The 21,157-nt window shown below is 44.0% G+C and overlaps 1 protein-coding gene across 1 annotated transcript in view; it reads left to right on the top strand.

The window, feature by feature from the left end:
• The window catches only part of SUCLG2 (succinate-CoA ligase GDP-forming subunit beta), a 583,799-nt gene that overhangs the window by 296,427 nt on the left and 266,215 nt on the right, over positions 1-21,157 (top strand). The window contains exon 8 of the mRNA XM_085624774.1: positions 19,106-19,202. Coding sequence (XP_085480900.1) covers positions 19,106-19,202 — 97 coding nt within the window. The remainder of the gene's footprint in view (positions 1-19,105; positions 19,203-21,157) is intronic.

Raw genomic sequence — 21,157 nt, 5'->3', positions numbered from 1 at the left:
AACAGTGAGTGAAATGGCTGTGGATTTAAGGGTAGGCATGCACCTTGCACGCTGTAAAACTGTTCAAAGAAACTTTCTGTCAAAGGCAGAAGAAACAAAGGAGCGAGCTCCAGATAACCATCTGAAGCCCAAGAAAACAAGAATTTGCAACGCACTTGGTCTCGCTTTTGGGACCTTATATGTATTTAGCTATGCAGCACATTAGCCTGGGTGCTGAAACATCTACTGTTCTTTAACATGGAGGGAAAGTAAGCACCAAACTGCGTGACACACCAGGTATGGGAGCACACAGAGAGAAATATTGCCTTTCAGCGGGATATGGTATAGCCCAAAGCTTTGTTTTTAATATAAAATCAGGGCCTTGTGTGGTCATATGGCTGAAAATTCAAGATTTGAAAAAAAATGTTATTATGTACGGGTGCTCGTGGAAGAAAATTTCTATGGACTGGAATCTAGGGAATGCTAAAGTGAATCTGGTATTTTACTGACCTCTGCTGGTCGTTTTCTATCAAGACCGTTAAATAGAGGCAGTTGCTAGAAAAAAACTAGTCCCTAAGCAAAATCGGAAGCAGACAAGTCGTGGGTCAATGCTCCAAAGCCCACACAAAGTACATACAACAGGTCTTCCAGACAGCGCAAGCGCTGTCTTGGCTCAACCTAAAAAGAGATAATGTACACACCTGCTTTACTTTTACAGCAAGAATTCTGTAAAATATGATAGCCATTGAACATGTGGTCGCATGAGCTGGAGATTATCATTGCAAAATATGCTGAGATCTACCGGATGCCTCCATATCCACTAATGAAACAAAAATATATATGGTTCACTGACAAACCACTGACACCCTCATGATGGACCTGTGCAAATTTATAAAGATACCATAGTGATCATTGTACTGCTGTCTTCCTATTGTACACAACAGAATGTGAGGCAACCTATGATGATTATCTCGTATTAGCCTGAACGATAAAAATGCTTGTCTAATATAGACTGAATGTAACATAAAATATTTCTAAAAGTGGCAGAATGATGCTCCAGCCAATGAAAGAATTGTTAAATATTTTGATCATTGTTTGCAAGCTTAGAGTCTCTAAAGCTGAAAAACCAAATTGCGTCACATTATCGCAAACTCCACTCAAGGTCATCATAGGTCTGCTGAGGCTAAGAATAACTCGTTTTAGATGTTGTCGGGTACAAAGTAATACGTGGTGCAAGCAGGCTCATTCTTGTACTTGCCTCTCTTCCCCCCTCAACCCATCCAAAGGGGCCATGGCAGCAAATAAAGACACTGGTGTAGAAGGCAACCATTGGCTTCTTATGCTTCTTATTTAAGAGCTGGAGGTACTGCTCTTTATTAGTCAGATGGCAGAGTATGTAATATCCTCAATACCTACCATGTAGTTCCATGTCCTATGTACCCCCTTTAACCAATTCTGTGTTTTAGTTAGCAGCATTTTGCATGATGAGATCCTTGTATCAATACCTAGAATGGTAGGGTGAAACTGTTAGTTCCAAAATGCAGTGTAGTGTTGCAGATAGCATCGTTCATAACTCAAAGCCATATGCACCTTGGGTAACCAGTCAACTTGCGGAAGTTAGTTAACTTGTGAAGCTCATAAGACATGACATTGATAACAACCGTTCTGAGAATGATGTGGAGTGGACTATAATACAAAGATAACTTAAAGGCTTGAACTGGAAATTGTTCTACTACGAACAAAGATGGATTTACTGTCTAGATTCTTCAAATAAAGGAATAAACGACAAAGTAGCTTCCAATCAACTGAGATGATGTTAGATTTGGTTGTTTTCTGAGGTACGCATCACATACCTCTGGTCTTCTTGCTGGAAAAGGCGACATTTAGGTGACTTGAAAGCAAATGTACAAGCATAAACCTGTAGTATACCCCACAGAGAGACACTGTTCTGTCTAGCACAGCGTATTCTTTAGAGAAACCTATTAGTTAAGATAACAAAAAGCATTTTAACTGTAGACATTGGAAATGTGGCGATTTCGGCCCGGGAGGCAAGATGGCGGCTGAGTGAGAAGTGTCAGCCGTAGGTGCTCTCCCGCTGTGATGCAGTAACGAGAATATCCGTAAAATAACCCCCAGAACCGAAGAATGTGGAGCCCCCCCGATAGGAATCTGATGGGAAGCGGCAGCGTGGCAACAGCAATCAATAGAGACTTGTGCAACTTACGGAGTTGGGCTGCGGCGCTGGTTTGGAGTGCAGAGCAGCTGAATCTCGGCTTTGAGCGTTTTGATCGGGTCTGGCTTCCGGCATCTCCTGCTCTAGCTCGGGGAGGCATGGGTCCCAAAGCGGTTTCGAGGGGTAGAGGTGCGGTTGAACGCAGTGGCCCTCCGGCGCCTCCCTTGGAGATCAAGCCGATCCCAGCAACTGCTCGTGGACGCAAGCAGAAACTTGGTGGGCGTACGAGAACTCGGCTGACAGGAAGGGGAGGGGTGTGGGTGCCCAGCCCCAGCCACACCGGTCCTCCATATCGGTGATCCAGTTGCTCAGAGGATTGGGGGCTGGCTCTGTCAGTGCTCAGGAGAGAGACCAGATTGGAACAACCGGAGGAGCTGGTGCCCCAATGCTGTTTGGTAAGGAGCTGAGTGGGGCTGGAGAGGGGCTTAAAGAGCTGGTGAATCAGAGCAATATCCAGGAGCAGCCGGCTAAGGAGACTGATCTTCATGGCACTGATCTATTGCGTCAAGCGGCTGGTGGGAGCGGAATGGCGGAAAAAACTCTGCTTATGGTCCGCCCGGGCAGGGTACTCACCTTAGGTAATAGTTACGAATCAGAAGCTGGAGTCGTGACAGACATACAGGAATTTGAACCTGACCAGGCACAGGAAAACGGGCAGGAAAATCTGATGGCTCCTCCAAAGGAGGGGATAAAACCTAACATAAAATCGTATGAAGGCAAAGCAGGGCTTAAGGGGGATCAGAATGATTTAATAGGAGAAGAGGATCGGAACATACCCCGCCAGGTGCCCACTGGGAATCCAAAACACAAGGGGAGCTCTAGGGCCCTTAGAACCCCGCTGGGGCATAGGGAAAGAGATATAGACTCCGAGGCAAATGATTTTTTCTCATTATCTGATACAACATGGTCAGGTTTCGGCTCAGATTCAGCAGGGGATACGTTGTCAAGCGATGAGATGGTCATACAAGATAAGGCTACAGCAGCCTCAGGTTCGGCAGCAACGGTTCGATCGATGAATCTTAGTACGAAGAGACCTTGAGAGGCAAAAGCAGGGGGCCTTGAGATGGGATTATGCACGCGGAGACCAACTGATGGGTGTTACCAACAATACCCCGGATGATGGGCTCACTCCGGACCCTCCAACTTTAGAATCAATCCTGCAGTGTGTGGTTGCACATCGTGAGGAATCTCGGTTGGAAAATTGCAAGGGGCAATTAGGAAAGTAGCAAAAACTTGTAAAGACATAAGTGACCGGATGACCGATATCGAGTCTTGGAAGGATTTGTTGGAGTCAGAGGTCGCTGGCTCAAAGGGTCAAGCGGAAGCCCATGAGGCTCGAATTGTGGATATTCCGTGGAAGCTGGAGGAGAGTGAGAACTACCAGCGAGGAAACAACTTGAGATTTCTGGGCATTCCGGAGGGAAAGGAGGGGCCCGATGCACGCACTTACATGGTTCAACTGTTGCGGGACTCCTTTCCGGAACTGGTTGGCTGGAACTGGCAACAGGAGATACAAAGGGCACACTGGTCCCTTTCACCATTCGACAACCAGCCCGCCCCGATGCCAAGCCTACGGCATTTCTGGTCTATTTCGGAAATTACTTACTGAGACAAAATGTTTTTGAAAGGGCTAGACCAGATGCACAACATAGCATAGATGGATTTTCGTATTTTACTAGACCAGATTACTGCCATGTCACGGTTGAACGTCGGTGACTCTTGCGCCAGATGATAAAACCTTTCCAAGATAAGGGAGCGCAGGCTTTCCTTCTAAATCCCGCTCGACTAAAAGTAGTCTGGAAGGACACTACGAGATTCTTTACTTCAGAAATAAAGGCAAAGGAGTTCCTAGAGGCTGGGGGGAGAGTATAACTCAAGTTGTCAATATAAATAGTCCATCCTTTTCCCATAAATTAAATTGTGTGGTTTTGCCTCGGGGGGAGGCCATAATTGGGATAACCGGGGTGGGGGGTTCACGGGGGTTAATATGGATTAAAATGGGTTTTAAATACATATAGCAAAAGCATCATTTTCGGGAGAGTACACCGATCATCCACTACAGACCTGACAGGTCTGTTGCCTTCTAGAACAGGGAGGGAGGAATGGGGGGGGGGGGTCAGGTAGGGGAGGGGAGGGGAGAGGGGGGGAAGGGTAGGGGGGCGTTATAATTCAGGAAAATTTGAGGAGAATCGAGTTTCAGATTGACACAGAGATGAGGGAATGTTTTAAGGCACAATTTAGGTATCAAATAAATTAAAGGGATGGGTAGGCTGAGAATCTGCTCGGTAAATATTGGGGGGTTGAATGATGGTGGCAAGAGAAAAGATCGGCAGAAGTGGTACGGTCGTGGGAGGCAGATGTCATCTGCCAACAAGAGACTCACATCCCATGGCAAAAGCGAGGGCTTAACATCATCCCTGGATATACCCAGGCAATCAGCTCACGGCAGACAACCACTACGAGAGGTGTTGCTATACATACTTCCAAACGGATGCCCTTGGCTGAGCAGACTTCAGCGGATAAATGGGGAAGGTGGCAATAGTCTTATTACCTAGCAGGGTAACACTATGTACAATTTACGGCTCTAACCTTGACGACCCAGATTTATTGGCAAAATTAGAGCTTGAAGTAGCTTCCTGGCCATCCCCACTTTTAATCTGTGGAGATGTTAACATCCACTTAGGAACACAGGATACGCTTGGGGGAAAGTATCAGGGGAGGAAGCCACAAGTATTTAAGGCCCTTAAAGCTTTAGTAGGAAGTCATGGTTTAGTGGACGTTTGGGCTCGGAAAAAAGCTGGGGATGCCGGGTATACATATTTCTCTTGCCCTCATCGGAAGTATGTTAGGCTCGATTATTTTTTTATCTCTGCCTCTCTTGTAGAGGGAGCTACCATACGGAAACTGCCAAAGGTTCTATCAGATCATAACCCTCTGATGTTGGAAATTGAGGTTCAGGAATATGAGAATCTTCCCTCAAAATGGTCCTTTGACAGAAAACTTTTGGCTACCGAGGGCTTTATAGATCACATTAGGGGGTGGACCAAACAATTTTACGAGGCAAATAGGTATAGTGCATCAAGAGAAATCGTCTGGGATACATTTAAGGCCTGCCTCAGGGGTGAGATTATTAGTTTTGCCGGGCACCTTAGGAAAGAACAGAGCGAGGTCATACAACAGCTCATGGCTGAGCTCTCCAATTATGAGGAACAGCACCTGGGAGCTATTGAAAAAAATCAGATGGAATTACTGAGCCAATTGGAATGAAAAGTAATCAGCACTAAAGCAAAAATTAACGGAATATACAATAACAGACATGCTAAGATATATCAGACCTGGGCCAGGGACAATTATGAATACGGGGAGATGACAGGGAGACATCTTGCACGGATTTATTCCTGGTCGTGGAACGACGGATCACGTTCGACGTGTAATCTCATTATTAGATATAATGGAACAGACAGGGGAGCAAATGTCCCTTATATTATTGGATACACAAAAAGCTTTTGATCAGGTTGAGTGGGCATACCTTTGGCAGATTTTAAGTACTAACGGTTTCGGCCCCCGTATACTGACTGCCATAAAGGCTATGTATGTACAACCCCATGCAAAAATTCAACTGATGGGGATGGAGTCGGGAAGAATTAAGATCTCACGAGGTACTAGACAAGGATGCCCGTGCTCCCCAATTCTTTTCGCTCTTTATATCGATCCATTAATTAGAACAATCCTAAACGATCAGGCTGTCAAACCTATAGTGGTCTGGGGATACAACACCAAAGTACTAGCTTATGCTGATGACATCGCAATAGTCACCCCTGACCCAAAGGAAGCTTTGGATCGGATCGAGGTTCTGGCATCAGAATTTTGGAGTCAATCGGGCTATAGACTGAATACAGGTAAAACCAAGATTGTCTGCTCCAAAAATACCCAGTTTCATGACTCACGGAGGTCTACTGAGGCCACATATTTAGGGATAACTATAAATGCAGAGGTAGGGACGGTTTGGGACATCAATTCGGCACAGCTTTTTAATAAGATAAGTAACGACTTAAAACGAATGGATAATTTACATCTTTCCATCATAGGACGTGCGAATATCATAAAAATGACTATGTTCCCCAAATTCTTTATTTATTTAGATGTATTCCGCTGGAACCTTCAAAGGGATTTTTTTTTTTTAATCGAAGGAATATTTTCACAATTTATTTGGGGATATAAAAAGATTAGAAGGTCAATGAAGCTGTTGACTTTACCACAAAGCCGTGGGGGTCTGGCAATCCCCCATATGCTATATTATTAATGGGCTGTAACTTTGCAGCAAATGATCAGTCTCTTTCGGCCTAAAAACTGTTCAGGAACTACCCAGGCAGACCAAAGCAGGGAGATCCCCCCCCTCTATCTATGAGCTGGCCCTAGGGGAGGTAGCATCAGGTATATTATTGAGGCAGCTCGAAGGGAGCTATTATAAAAAAACGCGGTTTAAATTAGTCAGAACTGCTTGGAACGTTTGGAATAAGGTAAGAAAACTTTTGAGAGTTCCAAAGGTTCAGAGATGTCTATTTCTATGGCGCTCATCAATGTTCCCTTCTTTACTTTATGATAGGTTAGGCAGGAACTTGGAGCAGGCCGGAATTAATGCTGTAGGTGATATGTTTTATCAATCAGAGGTAATGTTATTTAAAGAGCTTCAAACACAATATGGCGTAGATTCTAAGGCTTTTTTTAAGTATTTACAAATTAGGGAGATAATTAAACCAGTAATGATTCAACTGAGTAACTCGGACAGAATCCCTATGCTGGATTGGCTGGGACATAGGCAGCCCCGGGTTAAAGATTTGTACTCAATTCTTCTGAATGCCAATCATGACGACATAGTCAGCTCAGAAAGTGTTTGGGCAGGGAAGTTGGGGGATCAGGATGTTGATATGTGTAGATCTTTATATTTGTCAAAAAAAATCTTTTTGGCTGCAAATCTTAAAGCTCAACACTTTAAAACACTGTTCAGGCTATATTACACCCCAGCAAAATTGTTTACTTGGGGGAAAAGGGAAACTGACAGGTGCCCAAGATGTGGCCATGGCCCGGCTGATTTGGTTCACATGTTCTGCGGTTGTAGCAAACTGGGTATCTTGAAACAAAGAATAGAATTTTTTTAAATCAAACTATAGGAGGTATAGCTCGATTAACCTCTACACTGATTATATTTGGTGTTGATGACAGTTTACAGATGGACTCTTCCCAAACGTATTTTTGTTTCATGGTAACAGCCATTTTGCGTATAATTATCGCAACTAGATGGAAAGCTGTAGATCCACCTTCGTTTCAGGAATGGTATGCTAAGCTCTTTCATGTCTTTAATTTAGAGAAGGCATTGTATAAATGTAAAGGTAGAAGGGCTAAAAAAAAAGAGGCTGCCTAGTGTGGGGTCCGCTATGGGAAGCAGAGGAGAATTAAGCACACAGTTTATAATTTTGAGGAACGAGGGAGAAACCCTCTCACTTTTCTTTGTATCTACCCTTACCAGTAGGATATATTTAATAATACTTGATTATATGCATTGATTAATTGATGAATTTGATTTGTGTCACTCGAAACAATTGTATTTATTGGTTTTCCCGAATTAAAAAAAAAAAAAAAAAGGAAATGTGGCGATTTCACACTCGCAGTATAGGCACAAACAGTAAGGTTGGCATACCACACAACGGAAGCCAGGAACTACATTTTTCAGCAGGAGTAGTATGTGACTATGTGAGGCGGGCCGCAGACAGCAGTCCAATGTCCGTATCCTCATATCCCTAGCTAGGAGCTTGCTCCATTTATCATTGTCCCTTGATGAGCGAAGTGGGGCGTAGAGTATGGACAGGATGTATAGATCTGTGGCATCCATGGGCAATACTTTGGTCCTTTGGCTGTAATACTTTCCCTGTATCTACATTTGACTAGACGATGGTCAGAAACTACATTTGGTGTTAGACTGGGTAAATACTGCTACGCACACTGTTAATGGCCTTAACTTTGTTTTTAGTTTTGCTTTTTACTATCGGTGTATTCCTTTGAGAATATGGCGACTGCCAACCCTAAAAACATCTTTGGAAAAGGGACCTGCCTTTTATCCTCTGGAACCTCAATGTATGGCATGAAACATGGGTTGGTAATTGTTGCCTGTGGATCTCTAACTTAAACTACAATGTCAGGCAATTAACACAGCATTTTATATTGCTTCAGACACAAGTGGTATGTTCATGTTAACAGCAATAGTCGAATTTTCAAAAATCAACCAGCGACCTGTTGGCCGACATAACTGTGTTTTCCACTTCTGGCTAAATGATGGTGACATACTGGAACTGGTGTTTGTCCACAGCATATGTCAGTTAGTCTTCCGAGCACATGGTTGAATTCTCTCTTTCTAATCTACTTGAGATCAATTAGGGAATTGTAAAAAAATAAAATAAAAAAAAGGTGACATTACATGTTGTACAACCAATTATGGTGTGTGATATATGTATGCTTTGAACGGTCGGTCATCCCTTTGATCTTTGCAGAGTGTTTCTGAGAGAATGATCAATTATAGATTCATTTTTTACTGCAATAAAGGCACCTCCAAAATATTAATAGCAACCAGAGACTTGAACCATGGGACCCACAATAAACAGCCGCATGATGAACCACATAACCCTTGCTTAGCTCATAGAGGCTCAGCTAAACCTTGCACAGGAGCAACTGGAAATCAGATCAATTTAAACCTGTGATGGGTGCTAGAATAAGATTTTTTCTAGTTTTAATAATGTGCTCATTCTCTCCTCACCCCCATAAGACAAAGTGTGTGACTACAGTGATAAGCCTCTCCTAGCTATATGCATGAAGAAAGAGTGAACACTAAAGTTATCTGGATCTCCGGTTATATACCCAGTTTAAACTAGCTCTGTACTCCTGATCGTGGTCGAGTCCACTTAGGTGGTATTAACCTACCTAGCTATGGAAACAACACCAATGATAAATCATGCCTCAATAAACAGTGAGTGAGGTACTCCATTCCATTATATTTTTAATCCTGTCACATAGTAGCAAGCCAGAATGAGACTATCTGCATACTTTATGTGGAGCACAGATAACTTGTACCTATCCAAGGGAGTTTAGGGACTATTTCTTCCTTTCTTCCTCTTGACTGTTGCCATTTTTGAGCGGCGGTGGTCTAGTTGTTCCCTTCTTTCATGTATAAATTAAAAACTTGGCGCAGACGCACAGTGGATGCATGCTGAAGGAGCGTCCAAGGCAAGCCTCTCTGCGCTAGTCCGTACCCGAATGTCGCCAGGCACCAGCGATTCTGCATCTTTACCCCTAGAGGTAAGCTTCTCATCTTGTAAAAGCTGTGACGTCAAAGGAAATGATGAAACTTAGGACTAACTTTCGGCATTGCTCCCACCAGCCTCTACTTCACTTAGAAGGGCCATTCTCTTGTGTTAAATGTAAATTCTCTTGCTCTTTTGATCATGCAGTGTTCCCTTCTAGGAATAGAGAATGCCTCAGTTTCTTAATTCAGATGCATAACTAATGTGCGACAGCCCAGTTCTGCTACTCTTAGTCTCTATTGCAATGCCAGGTCTATCCCTAAACATGCAATAGAAATATGGCACTTGCTCACACACCAGCAATAAGACCTATGTTTCATCACTGAGACCTGGTTCCATTCTCTGGCTCTTCCCTGTATTCCTATTGTGTTCCCTGACAACTACAAACTGGTCTGACTGGACAGGGAATTAAGGCCCGGAGGGGGAGTAGCTATTTCTTTTCGCAACACTCTTAAAGTAAAAATAATTGACTCAGTACTTGCCAACTGGGCGGAGATAGCGATGTTCAAAGTTGAAAATCTCTATGGCGACATATGGAAAGGTGCTTTAATTAATCGTCCCCATGGTACTAAGACATACTTTAGCATTAAATTAATTAAATAGATCCTTATGTGCTATCTACACAGACGTTTCTTTTGATAGAAGTCTTCAACTATCATGTAGGTGTAGCCTCTGACGCAGTTGTATCCTGTTGCTGTCCAATCTTGAAATGGTAGATTTCCATTGGATAAAGACTGGCCCACACACTCAGCTGGGCATACCTTAGACGTTATATTTTCAAACTAAACGTTGCTGCATGCTGAAATTCCTGAACCACTTACCTGGACTGACCATTTTTGTAAGTCGTTTTAAAGTCTCTATTGGGACTACTACTACTAAATGCAAAATAGCAAATTGCTTGAGATCAAGACCTTGGAAACAGGTCACTTTAGAAGGTATTCAATCTACTTTCAGTCCCCCGGATTTGGGTAGCCAACAGGATATTAATTCAGCTTGGGCCTCGTTACAAGAGTTCCTGTCCTGTGCTCTGAACACAGTTGCCCCCTATAGATCTCACATCACTAAATCCTGTAGACCTAATGCTCCATGGTGTACAGCTGAACTAAGAATTGATAAATAAAACTGTAAATGATTTGAGCGTAAATGGAGGTACTCGATAGGACGACCTCTACAAACATCGATATAAAGAAGCCTTAGGAGCCTATCACAATAGAATTCGAACAGAACGTAGACGCTACACTATAAATGGAATTGACCAAGCAAGGGAACTCCGCCAAAGACCTATTTAGGGTCCTAAAGGATTGCACGAAACCACGCCGCCTCGCAGACACTTTGTGACACCATAGCTACCCATTTTAAAACTAAAATAAAGAATATCTATTGTAATTTCCATAATTCTACTTCGCTAATCTCTATCTGTCTTGCTAACTCTACTTGTAACAACACTCTTGCAGTGTTAGAGAAGTTTGAGCCTATTGCAGAAACTCAATTGCTAGATTTACTAGCAGAAACTAAATCTGTCTCTCCCTCTGACCTGTGCCTTCCACATATTATAGCTACGCTTTCCAACCTTCTTGCTCCATCAGTTATATCTATGCAACCTATCTTTGTCTTCAGCGGCCATTCTTCATGAATCGAAGCCACCCATGTTTTTAAAAAAAATGCATGCTGATCCTCCGTAAACTAGCGTCCTATCTCTCGCCTCCCCTCCATAGGCAGGGTTCTAAAGTCTCATGTTAAGAAACAGCTTTCCTCCTAAGTGGAGAGTCACCATCTGCTGGACGTTTCTCAATTGGGGTTTAGACCCTCCCACAGCACTTAAACTAGTCTCCTAGCGGTAGTAAACTCACTTAGCGTATCCTTGGACGCAGGTACACCAGCTATTCTGGTTCTTCTTGACCTGTCAGCAGCGTTTGATACTGTTTAACATTCCATCTTCATTCAACGCCTCCATGAGATAGGGATTCAGGGCTCCGCCCTAAATTGGCTCATAGATTTTTTTAAGGACAGGACTCAAAGGATTACTCTACCCCCTTTTCAATCTAAGCCTCTGTCCCTGGGCAAGGGTGATTGTTCCTCAGGGTTCCGTGTTGAGCCCTATGCTCTTTAACATCTTTGTAGCTCCCCTTGACAGAAAGTCTAGGCCTGCGATTTTGAAATACTCACTTATGCAGACAATACTCAATTAGTTCTCTCTTTTGGGCAGGACATTGAGAACGTTAAGCATCATTTTATTGCCTGCATGAGATAAATTGCCACTTGGACGTCCCTGACCTGTCTTCAGCTAAACGGGGACAAAACAGAGATACTGTTCGGCAAAGCACAGCTCCACTGGACAGATGAATGGTAGCTTACCAAGCTTGACCCCACTCCTTCACCCAGAAACTCAGTGAGAAATGTGGGTATTCTGCTAGATAATAAGCTGTCTATGAAGAACCATGTGACATTCATTTGTGGCTTGTGTTTCTGGACTATGCGCCTTCTCAAGAGGATCTTTAAGTGGCTCCTGCTGAACTCTTGAAAAACCCTCATCCAGCCCTATTCTCAGCCTGGACATTCCAGCCCTGCGCAGTTCTGTTCAAACGCCATAAATATTCACACAACCCAACCAGATCAAGCCAATCTAGTTGCTTGTACATCTACCAGAACCAGCCAACAGAGTTGCTAACAGGGTGTTCTTTTATTGGCCTGACCAATATATTAATGCCCCAGCATAAAGATTTTAAGTCTCTTAAAGCCTGTATTTTTCCCTCGTATTGGCGCATATTAAAAATTGGAAACATGAGAGTAAAGCCCTTTGAAATGTGTTCCATAGCTGTTTTAATGGTCTTTGCTGATAAAGTAAACAAATGAAGAAAAGCAATGTTAAAAATGAATGTGGACTATCTTGTATGAACTCCAGTTTATCATGTGTGGGTCTCAGAAGAATTGTACAACATAATTTCCTGGGAAAGGTGGCGAGGCATCTAGCCGATACCACTTCACCTTGACACATTCACAGTAAAACTCACCAGTGACAAGTGATATCCAGTGATTTAGTGCCAGGATGGAAGCCAGGGGATCTTCATTGGGCCTGGCGTGGCTGAGGGGACAGGCAGTGCTCTACAGAGTGGATTGCAGCATGCATAACCTGCCTTGCTTCAGCCCTTTGGGCGATCCATCGCTGGTGCAGGTTCTGAGGCCTTGGGTTGGCAATACTTTTGAAATGCCTCTTTTCATGTGGCCAGCATGGACTTTCAAGGACATTGGTGCAGGAATGGAGAGAGGACAGTTGATGGTGCTTTCGAATTGCTCAGCAATCGCACAACATGCAACGCTGTAATCATGCCCAATAGACTACATTCATGTGGCTGTAGCCTTCATGTAACAGAGCGGGGAAAAGGCCCTTCCATACATATATAAACATAGCTTGCTGAAGGCAGCAGCAAAGTGTTATAGGCCCTACCTTTTCTGAGGCAGTTGCAGAGTTGAGGGTCAGTGCTTCACTGCCAAGAAGCACACCTGGAGAACAGGGTAGGGGTCTCAAGTTCTGAGCACAAGTGTCCAAGCGCATTGTGGCTCAGAAAAGGGCATCTTCCGCACCACTGCAGCTAAGGTGCACAAGGGCACCGGTTCCGCCTTATCTCTGCAGAAGGTTCAGAGAAGGAACGCGGCAAGCAACAGAGACAGCAGCTTGTCTTTCAAAGTCAGAGAATACTGGGACACTTGGCCTTAGCTTCTGATCTCAGAAGACCTGTCATGATCAGACTCTTTAACATCAGCAGCCCAATCGACACAGAGACACTTACTTGAAACTCTCAGCAAGCGATGCGGCCGGTCTGAGCAGTGCTGGCGGTCTCACTCTATCTGCATTCATGCTTGCATCACTTACTGTCCTGTAGAAGCCGCTCAGGTTCTAATGATCTTATGCAGGCTGCACGGTGTTATCTCAGCTCAGCAGCACCTGTTGGCTCCCAGCTGTACAAACTGAATCTGCGCGCAGCCCAGACCGTGGCAGTTGATTAGCCAAATTAAGTCACAAGACTCCGTCTCAATTTCACGACAGTGACGTTGGCCTCAGAGTGACTACAACACATTGTAGCCAGCCCTGATTGGCCATAGCGAGTTTCTTGAACCAAGCCGCAAAGCCTGCCGCAGCAATGCTCTGTCAGCTAAAACCAAATTACCAGTCAGTGGTACTTAAGCTGCGCTCCGGCTGGAAAGCTGAGTAGGCGCTATCATGCATGACATGCATTTCAGTGCGATGATGCGGACCACCACACCGAAATGGGTTAGTCTAATGAATGAGTACTCGCAAGCATTTTCCCAGGGGCCAAGAAGTTAATCTGGGGTGTGACCGAGGGCCACATTAATGCCAGCATGGTGGCGGTCAGGCCGTAGGAGGTGTAAGGTGGGCATAGGGGAAGCGACTCATCTACATCTAGTGGTTGAATTTCCACCTTGGGATCAAGGCCAGCCTCCGCACTGGACGAAACTGCATGATCCTAAGCAATTGTTTTGTTTCACTTTGCTTATTGTCATTGTTGTCAAGGTGCGGGGGTGGCATGATTGTCTCTAAATTTATGTTTGAAAACTCACACACAACAACAAAAATCGCAATGTACTTTTATAATGTGACGTACTATGGTGTAACTTTTGAATTTTGAGGGGACTTTATCATATTTTTACCCTTTTGTTGCAAGAAGTCTTTAAAAATTAAAGTGTTCTTAAAGATATGTGGTGCAGGACAGCTTCTGTGCTTTTTAATTTTTTTTTACCTCAGTTAGACTGTAAATGCTTGCCATTTATGTAATATCTCTATAAGATTTAGTGCTTTGTAAAGTGAACAGCAACCGAGTGCTGCTGTTTAACCAGGGGCTGCAAGTACAGGCCTGAAGCGTGGTACTTGTCAGGGCTGGCACTTTTCATCGAGGCATTTATATGTACACAGTCCTGCCTAGTGTCACTCATCAGGTATTACACTAACGCATTAGGCTTGGTGCAAACCCTTTTTGGGTAGCTGTTGCGACCGATATAAATTTAAAAATAATAATAATAATTTCAGTGTGGTACTCCACATTACCTCACTGAAATGCATTGTCACGCATATGTCACTGAAAGCTCTGATACAACTGAGTTTGTAGCAGCACGTCTCCCGTGGCTTGCGCTAGCTGCCCCAGCAGGCTTGGGGCTCTCAGCTAAGCTAAGGCTGCTTGCAGCCTCACTCAACTGCTACAATGTATCATGATTGTCCTTCCAATACCCACGGCGCGGCTCTCACTATCAGCCTGAGGTCATCGTGGGGTACGTCACATCCTGCTGCGGTTGCGGGAAGACTTTGTTTTGGAAGTTAGAAGTCAGCTGGCTAGTTGGCACTCCATATCATCATGGCCGGCGCTCTTCAAATAATCATGGCGCCGACCGTGGCATTCCCAGCGCTGCCTACTGCAGCTTGACCGGCCCGGTCCTCTGCCTGCTATCAGAGCTATTGTTATTAGCCTCCCCCCCCCCCCCCACTTTAGTCAATATATTACCGTAACCGAAGGAGACATCGAGAAGCCAGTGTCGCAGTGGCTGCCTGGACGGTCTGTCACTGTTCGGCCCTGACTCACAGGAGTCAGGACAGCTGAGCAGCCTGTACGATTATCACTGGAGGCGTGCCAGGGCCGGGCAGCAAACTCAAATTGCCACGGTCCGCAGTGACTCACGGCCTAAGCCTGCCTGCAGCCAGCCTTGCAGACCAGAGTTGATGCATTCAATTATAGAGCGCCGAAAGCACAAGGCTAGAATTGGTTAAGAGTGGCAACCAACCTGCTGCCTCTGAAGGTGTCAAGGGTCTTGTCAGCAGGCACTTGACATGCATACCTCATGATGGTAAGATAATTTTTTCGTAAGTTGATATTGTGACGTGCATACTGAGATGTGCTAACCTCAAGCTTTGCAAGGGAAACTTGTTTTTTTCCTGAATTGAAGTCCTGTACAGTGACTGATTTCTAAATTAATTTAAAGCAATATCTGGATTATATTTTATGAGCTCTTCTGCCTTCACAATCCTGAAGCAGTGAAAATTGTAACATGCATTAGTGTTGTTGAGCAACATCATTTGAAAAGTAATTCTTGTTAAATACATGCGCAAGAATCTATTTAAAACAGTGCGCATTATATTTTATCGCCTGTACAACAGCTGTAGCCTAGCAGGTATCTGAACTCACTGTCTCTCGAGTGCAGCTCTCTTTTATTCTCTCTCTGTGATTGACGGTCCGGCTGACCGCTCTTACCTGTTTATGTGCTACAGTACATATATATAGCTTTCTTTGTGCTTATGACTTCTCTTCAACGTTACAAATGGGGAATGTCATTTCAGAATTACCATTAGTCTAGAACCTCTCCACGTTACTCCACTACTCTTTCTCACTTTAATAGTTGTTCCAGGCGTTTGCCTTTAGGATTAAAGGGACAGCCGTCCTCAGCTGGGAAACTGATAAAGAAGTGCTCCCCCTCCCAAAACGTATGGTGGATTAATAAAAAAATGAAACTGCACACCCCTGATAGTGGCTATGGAGACTTTGGATCTTTTTCCTAGAATCATGGGGTCCACCCATGTGGCGGGTCATACGTTAGACACCATCTTCACCAACATTCAGGAGGTGGTGGTAGGACCCCCACGGAGCATGGGCTGGACCGACCATTCTGCTCTTAGATTCTCTTGGGCCCCCACAAAACCGCCTAGCCCCCGCGCCCTCATAGAGAGCTCCGTAGACCTTGGAAAAAGGTGACTTCGGACTTCTTCTCCCATCTTTAATGAGGCGGATGATGGCGACTCGGCGTTGGACCGCTTTGAAGTTGCTATAACCAAAGCCTTAGATTTCATAGCTCCTTCCAAGAAGGTAAACATCCAGTCCAGGGTTGCTCCCGTTACCTGGTATTTAGACGACCTCAGAAAGGAGAAAGCTATTTGTAGGTCCAGGGAGAGAAGATAGAGACGAACCAAGCTGAAACAGGATGAATTGCTCTACCGAGGCACTCACAGGCGTATTTGAACAGCTGTAACTCCGCCAGAAGAATGCATCTGGGTGCCCGCATTATGAATGCTAAGAATTCTTCTCAGGAGCTCTTTACTATAGTAAAGCAGTTTACAAATCCTAGAGCTAACAACCCTCTCCCCCCGCCCACCCAGGAACTCTGTGACGACTTAGGTAGTCACTTCATAAATAAAATTGACAAGATCTATAGTTCTTTTGATCCCGAAGAGGGTCTATATGACAAACCCTTGCTCTCAGAGTCTCCGAGCAAGCCTTCTATAGAATTAATCCCCAATATAACGAGGGAAGAAATATGTTCTCTTATAGCCCAAGCCAAATCTGGCTCGCCGTCAGACCTAATGCCTCCCGCCGTTATGTCAGTATTGTACTCAGCTCTTGCCGAGTCTCTTGCATCCGTCTGCAATATCTCGTTAAGATCCTCTACTGTCCCGCGCAAGTGGAAGGAGGCGCGCATAAAGCCCCTTCTGAAGAAGGCGCTGGCCGACCCTAGTAACCTTCAGAATTTTCGACCCATCCCGCTCCTGCCTTGCTGTGCGAAAATCTTGGAGACTTGGGTAAAGCAGCACCTCTACCAATATCTAGAGCAGAACAACATACTGGATGCCTCCCAGTCGGGCTTTCGTGACTCGCACAGCACTGAGGCTGCATTGTTGGAGGTAACAGACACCATCCGGATGTCCCTGGACAGGGGCGTCCCGGTGATACTGGTCTTATTGGATTTGTCTGCCGCCTTCGACACCATCTCCCACCAAATACTTTTAGCCCGGCTGTCAGAGATTGGTGTCTGAGGCAGGGCCTTTAAATGGCTCCTGAACTTCCTGGTGGAAAGATCTCAAAGTGTTCAGCTTGGGCCTTTTAGAGCTCAGACCACTATTATTGACAAGGGGGTACCGCAGGGCTCTGTTTTGAGCCCTACTTTGTTTAACCTATATATAGCCCCCCTGGCCGCCATTATACGCGAGTCTGGGTTCGAATGCATATCGTATGCAGATGACACCCAGATAATAGTCCCCATCGAAGAGAGCCCTGCTGTAACCAGGTTAAAATTTCGTAAATGCATGATCACCGTAGCAGAGTGGATGAGGAAGAATTTTCTTCAACTTAATTCCTCAAAGACTGAGTTTATTCTATATGGGAAGGCAAAGGAGCTATGGACCCTGGATTGGTGGCCATCTAAACTGGGAGATGCCCCCTCCTCCACAGCATGGGTGAAGAATTTGGGCATAAAAATCGACAACAATCTTGCTATGGATGAGCAGGTAAAATCTGTGGCCGGGGCCTGCTTCGGAACCATGCGAATGCTTAGTAAGATTTTCCCCTGGATCCCGCTCACGGCCAGGCAGACCCTTGTCCAGTCACTTTTGATCAGTCGACTGGACTATGGGAACTCATTGCTGGTCGGGCTGAGAGAGGATCTGGCCACCAAATTACAGGTGGTCCAGAACACAGCGGCTCGCCTTATTCTCAATAAACCGGCCCGGACCCCCTCATCACCTCTTCTGCACCAACTTCACTGGCTTTCTGTGAAAAAGAGATCCATTTTTAAATTATTATGCCTGGTCCATAAGTCTCTTCATGGGCTGGGTCCCTCCTACCTGGCCAAGAAGCTCAACTGGTACCATCCCACTCGATTGCTGAGATCAAGCAACAAAAATCTGCTTTGTGTTTCGAGAATCAGGAAGGTCAGGATGGGAGGCAGAGCTTTCTCCTATCTCGCCCCTTCACACTGGAACTCCCTGCCAGACGAGCTTCATGCTTGTACGAATCACTGTAGCTTTAGGAAGCTTCTTAAAACTTGGTTATTTTAAGTTGCCCGTCTTTTTAATACGGAGTGCTCCTCTCTCATGCGCCGAGAGATCCCCTCGGGATGATCCATTTTGCGCAATACAAGTGAGTAAATAAATAAATAAAATAAATAAACTGGAGGCTAAACATTAAATTGGTATCCTCAGATTGATTTGCGGGAGCAGTGCAAGTCCATCAAACTGAATATAGTATGGATGATGAGCGGCCTCAATTGAATTTAGAAAAGTTCCAACAATACTATTAAAATTACATTTTGATTTCTACTTTAATTCTATGTTTTCTAATTAAATAAAATGTGTTATTTGTGTATTTGTTTGATGAATGCTTTTTTTTTTTGTATTTTTGTGTATTGTTTTGTGGTTCAAATCATCAACATTGCTTAGGCTGGGGTCCCCGACTTTCAGTCATGACTCGTGGGGGTCCCCGGATTCGAATAATGATTCAGTTGGGGTCCCCGGGTTCCAGTAATGATTAAGTGGGGGTCCCCAGAAGTCAAAAGTTTGGGAACCACTGATCTAGTCGACTACCATCGTCTGTAACGTCTGCTAGCAGGCGCATGCGGACTAATGAACGTTGTGCACTAACACAATTTATAAGCAGTGATTTTAATTAACACAAATGGTAAACCATTGCGAAACGTATCCTGTTTTACAAATGCAAATCATGTTTTGACATTTCAGTTTTGTAATTACATCTCTTTTGATAAACCGTAGGCAGCGGATCAAATTAAGAAGCTTTACAATCTCTTTCTCAAAGTTGATGCTACTCAGGTGGAAATTAATCCCTTTGGCGAAACTCCAGAAGGACAAGGTAAGACGCGAAGCCTCGAAAATGATCCCATTAATATTCTGTCAGAAAGAATGCAACCCTCAAACCGGAGTGGAGGGTCCACACAACAGCTTTGTATTTATTTCATTGTTTAATTGAATTTCTGAACTGTTGTAGAGGTTCCTCCTTGTGGACTTAGATAGTTTAATATCTATTGTTGATTGATGCCAACATCTGAAAAGAAACAGAAGCAGCGAGGGCATTATGCGCGGGCGTGCAGGCTTTCTTTCATTTCTGCGGGGAGGCCCCGCCTACCAGGGAGCTCTGAGCTGCACTTCCAGGATTCGCCATTACTGCAGTTTTACAAGAGTTGCCTGCATGATACGTCCTTTCAGCTGAAGTCTCGGTGGGCTGTGGGCGCTCATACCCAGACCAATACAGAAAGCATTTGGATTCATTCTTCTGCTATTTATTTGCTAGTCGTGATGGGTGCAACTATTTTTTTTTTATTCTAGTTTGCCGCTAGCAGCAAGTCTTTGCAGAGACTCCAGTGGGAATTCGCAATATCAGGTGAAAGTTTTGCCAAGAATGCTAAGTGCAAAAATAATTACCGTGGCTCTGGTAGGGTTTGTAATGAAATGTAGTCTGGAGTCTGTATCACAAGCCGCGCAAGAGCAGTTATTTGGCAAGCACGATTCAAATGCTTTAGAGATCAATGTGCGCTGCATCTGTAAAATTAATTTATCATGGGAGGGTTCACTAAATCAATGCCATGTAACTTGGCAGAAGAGTTTTGAGAAAAGGCCCAAGCTCAATTTTTCTCTCACTTCCAAACAGCTAGGTAGTTCTATGTGTTCTTTGCAAATGCAGGTAATCAGCTTGGCTTTCTGTTTTTAAAGATATCCATTTTTTTCACTCACAATTGGAAATGCAATGATCGAGCAAGGTTTTGTCAAAGAAGATCCTTTTTTTAAATTAATACTGCCAAATTTTAGGCAGCCCTCTTTCAAAATACGTCTTTTCCTACCCACTAGTTCCAATACATTAATATTGATGCTGGAGTACTGTGTTTATAGCTATATGGCACTATTCGAATTCTGATATAAAATCACCCTTTACACCTTATTGGAAAATAATGAAAATATATAATTTCAAGAGCAAGATTAACAATTTAGCAGCTTCTTTCTGATAACTTTTTGCCTGCTCGTATATAAAAATAATTCTTAGCTACATGTCTTGCTAATTATAGGTTATCTTAATCTTTCTGGCCAGCATATTAGAAAAAACCAGATTTCCTTGAATCCCAGAACTAGTCGGATGTTCCTTCCTTGATAATTGGAGTGAAAGCTTCTTTCCTTGTCCATGTTATGTTAATTCCTCAGCAGGGCTGCTCTTGGGAGAGAGACTGCTCATAGTCAATAAGCATATAAGTTACTGATGCTGTAATGCTGAAAGCAAGTGACAAATAACTGTGCAAGCTTTTTGGCACCAGCTGCAATCTGTAAAATAAATCTGAGCACCAACAGGTTAGAATAACCACTGCAACTAGATCCTCCATCTCCTCACCACAGTATTATATACCGCAAAATAAATTGGTATCTCCAAGAAGTGCCACAACCAAGCCAAGGAGTATGAAATGTTATATGAGCTCACAAGACGTAAACTCCAAACGGCTTTGCTCGATTAATCGCACTGCCCCAGAGGTCTTCTAACACCTCCATAAGAAAGATAGCATTCACCGTAAGGATATAGGTACTGCCCTGAACCAGTTGTGGCAGAATATCAGCAGATCAAGACTTTGTTTATTCCATGAGAAATTAAAAGGAAGCTATCTAAAACAAAAGGTGGTTGATTGCAATTAAAATAATTAACAGTGAGCAGAGGTGTGACACCCAAAATGGTTTACATTACATTACCAGTGTAATTAATATACTCTTCTAGGTATACAGAATAAGGAGAACTGAGTAAAAAGAACAGGCCTTCATCGCTACAACAAT

The sequence above is a fragment of the Triturus cristatus genome, chromosome 9 (assembly GCF_964204655.1).
Source record: "Triturus cristatus chromosome 9, aTriCri1.1, whole genome shotgun sequence".
Classification (NCBI taxonomy): Eukaryota; Metazoa; Chordata; class Amphibia; order Caudata; family Salamandridae; genus Triturus; species Triturus cristatus.
Note: the sequence above shows the minus strand (reverse complement) of the source record. Positions and strands in the feature narration are given on the sequence as shown.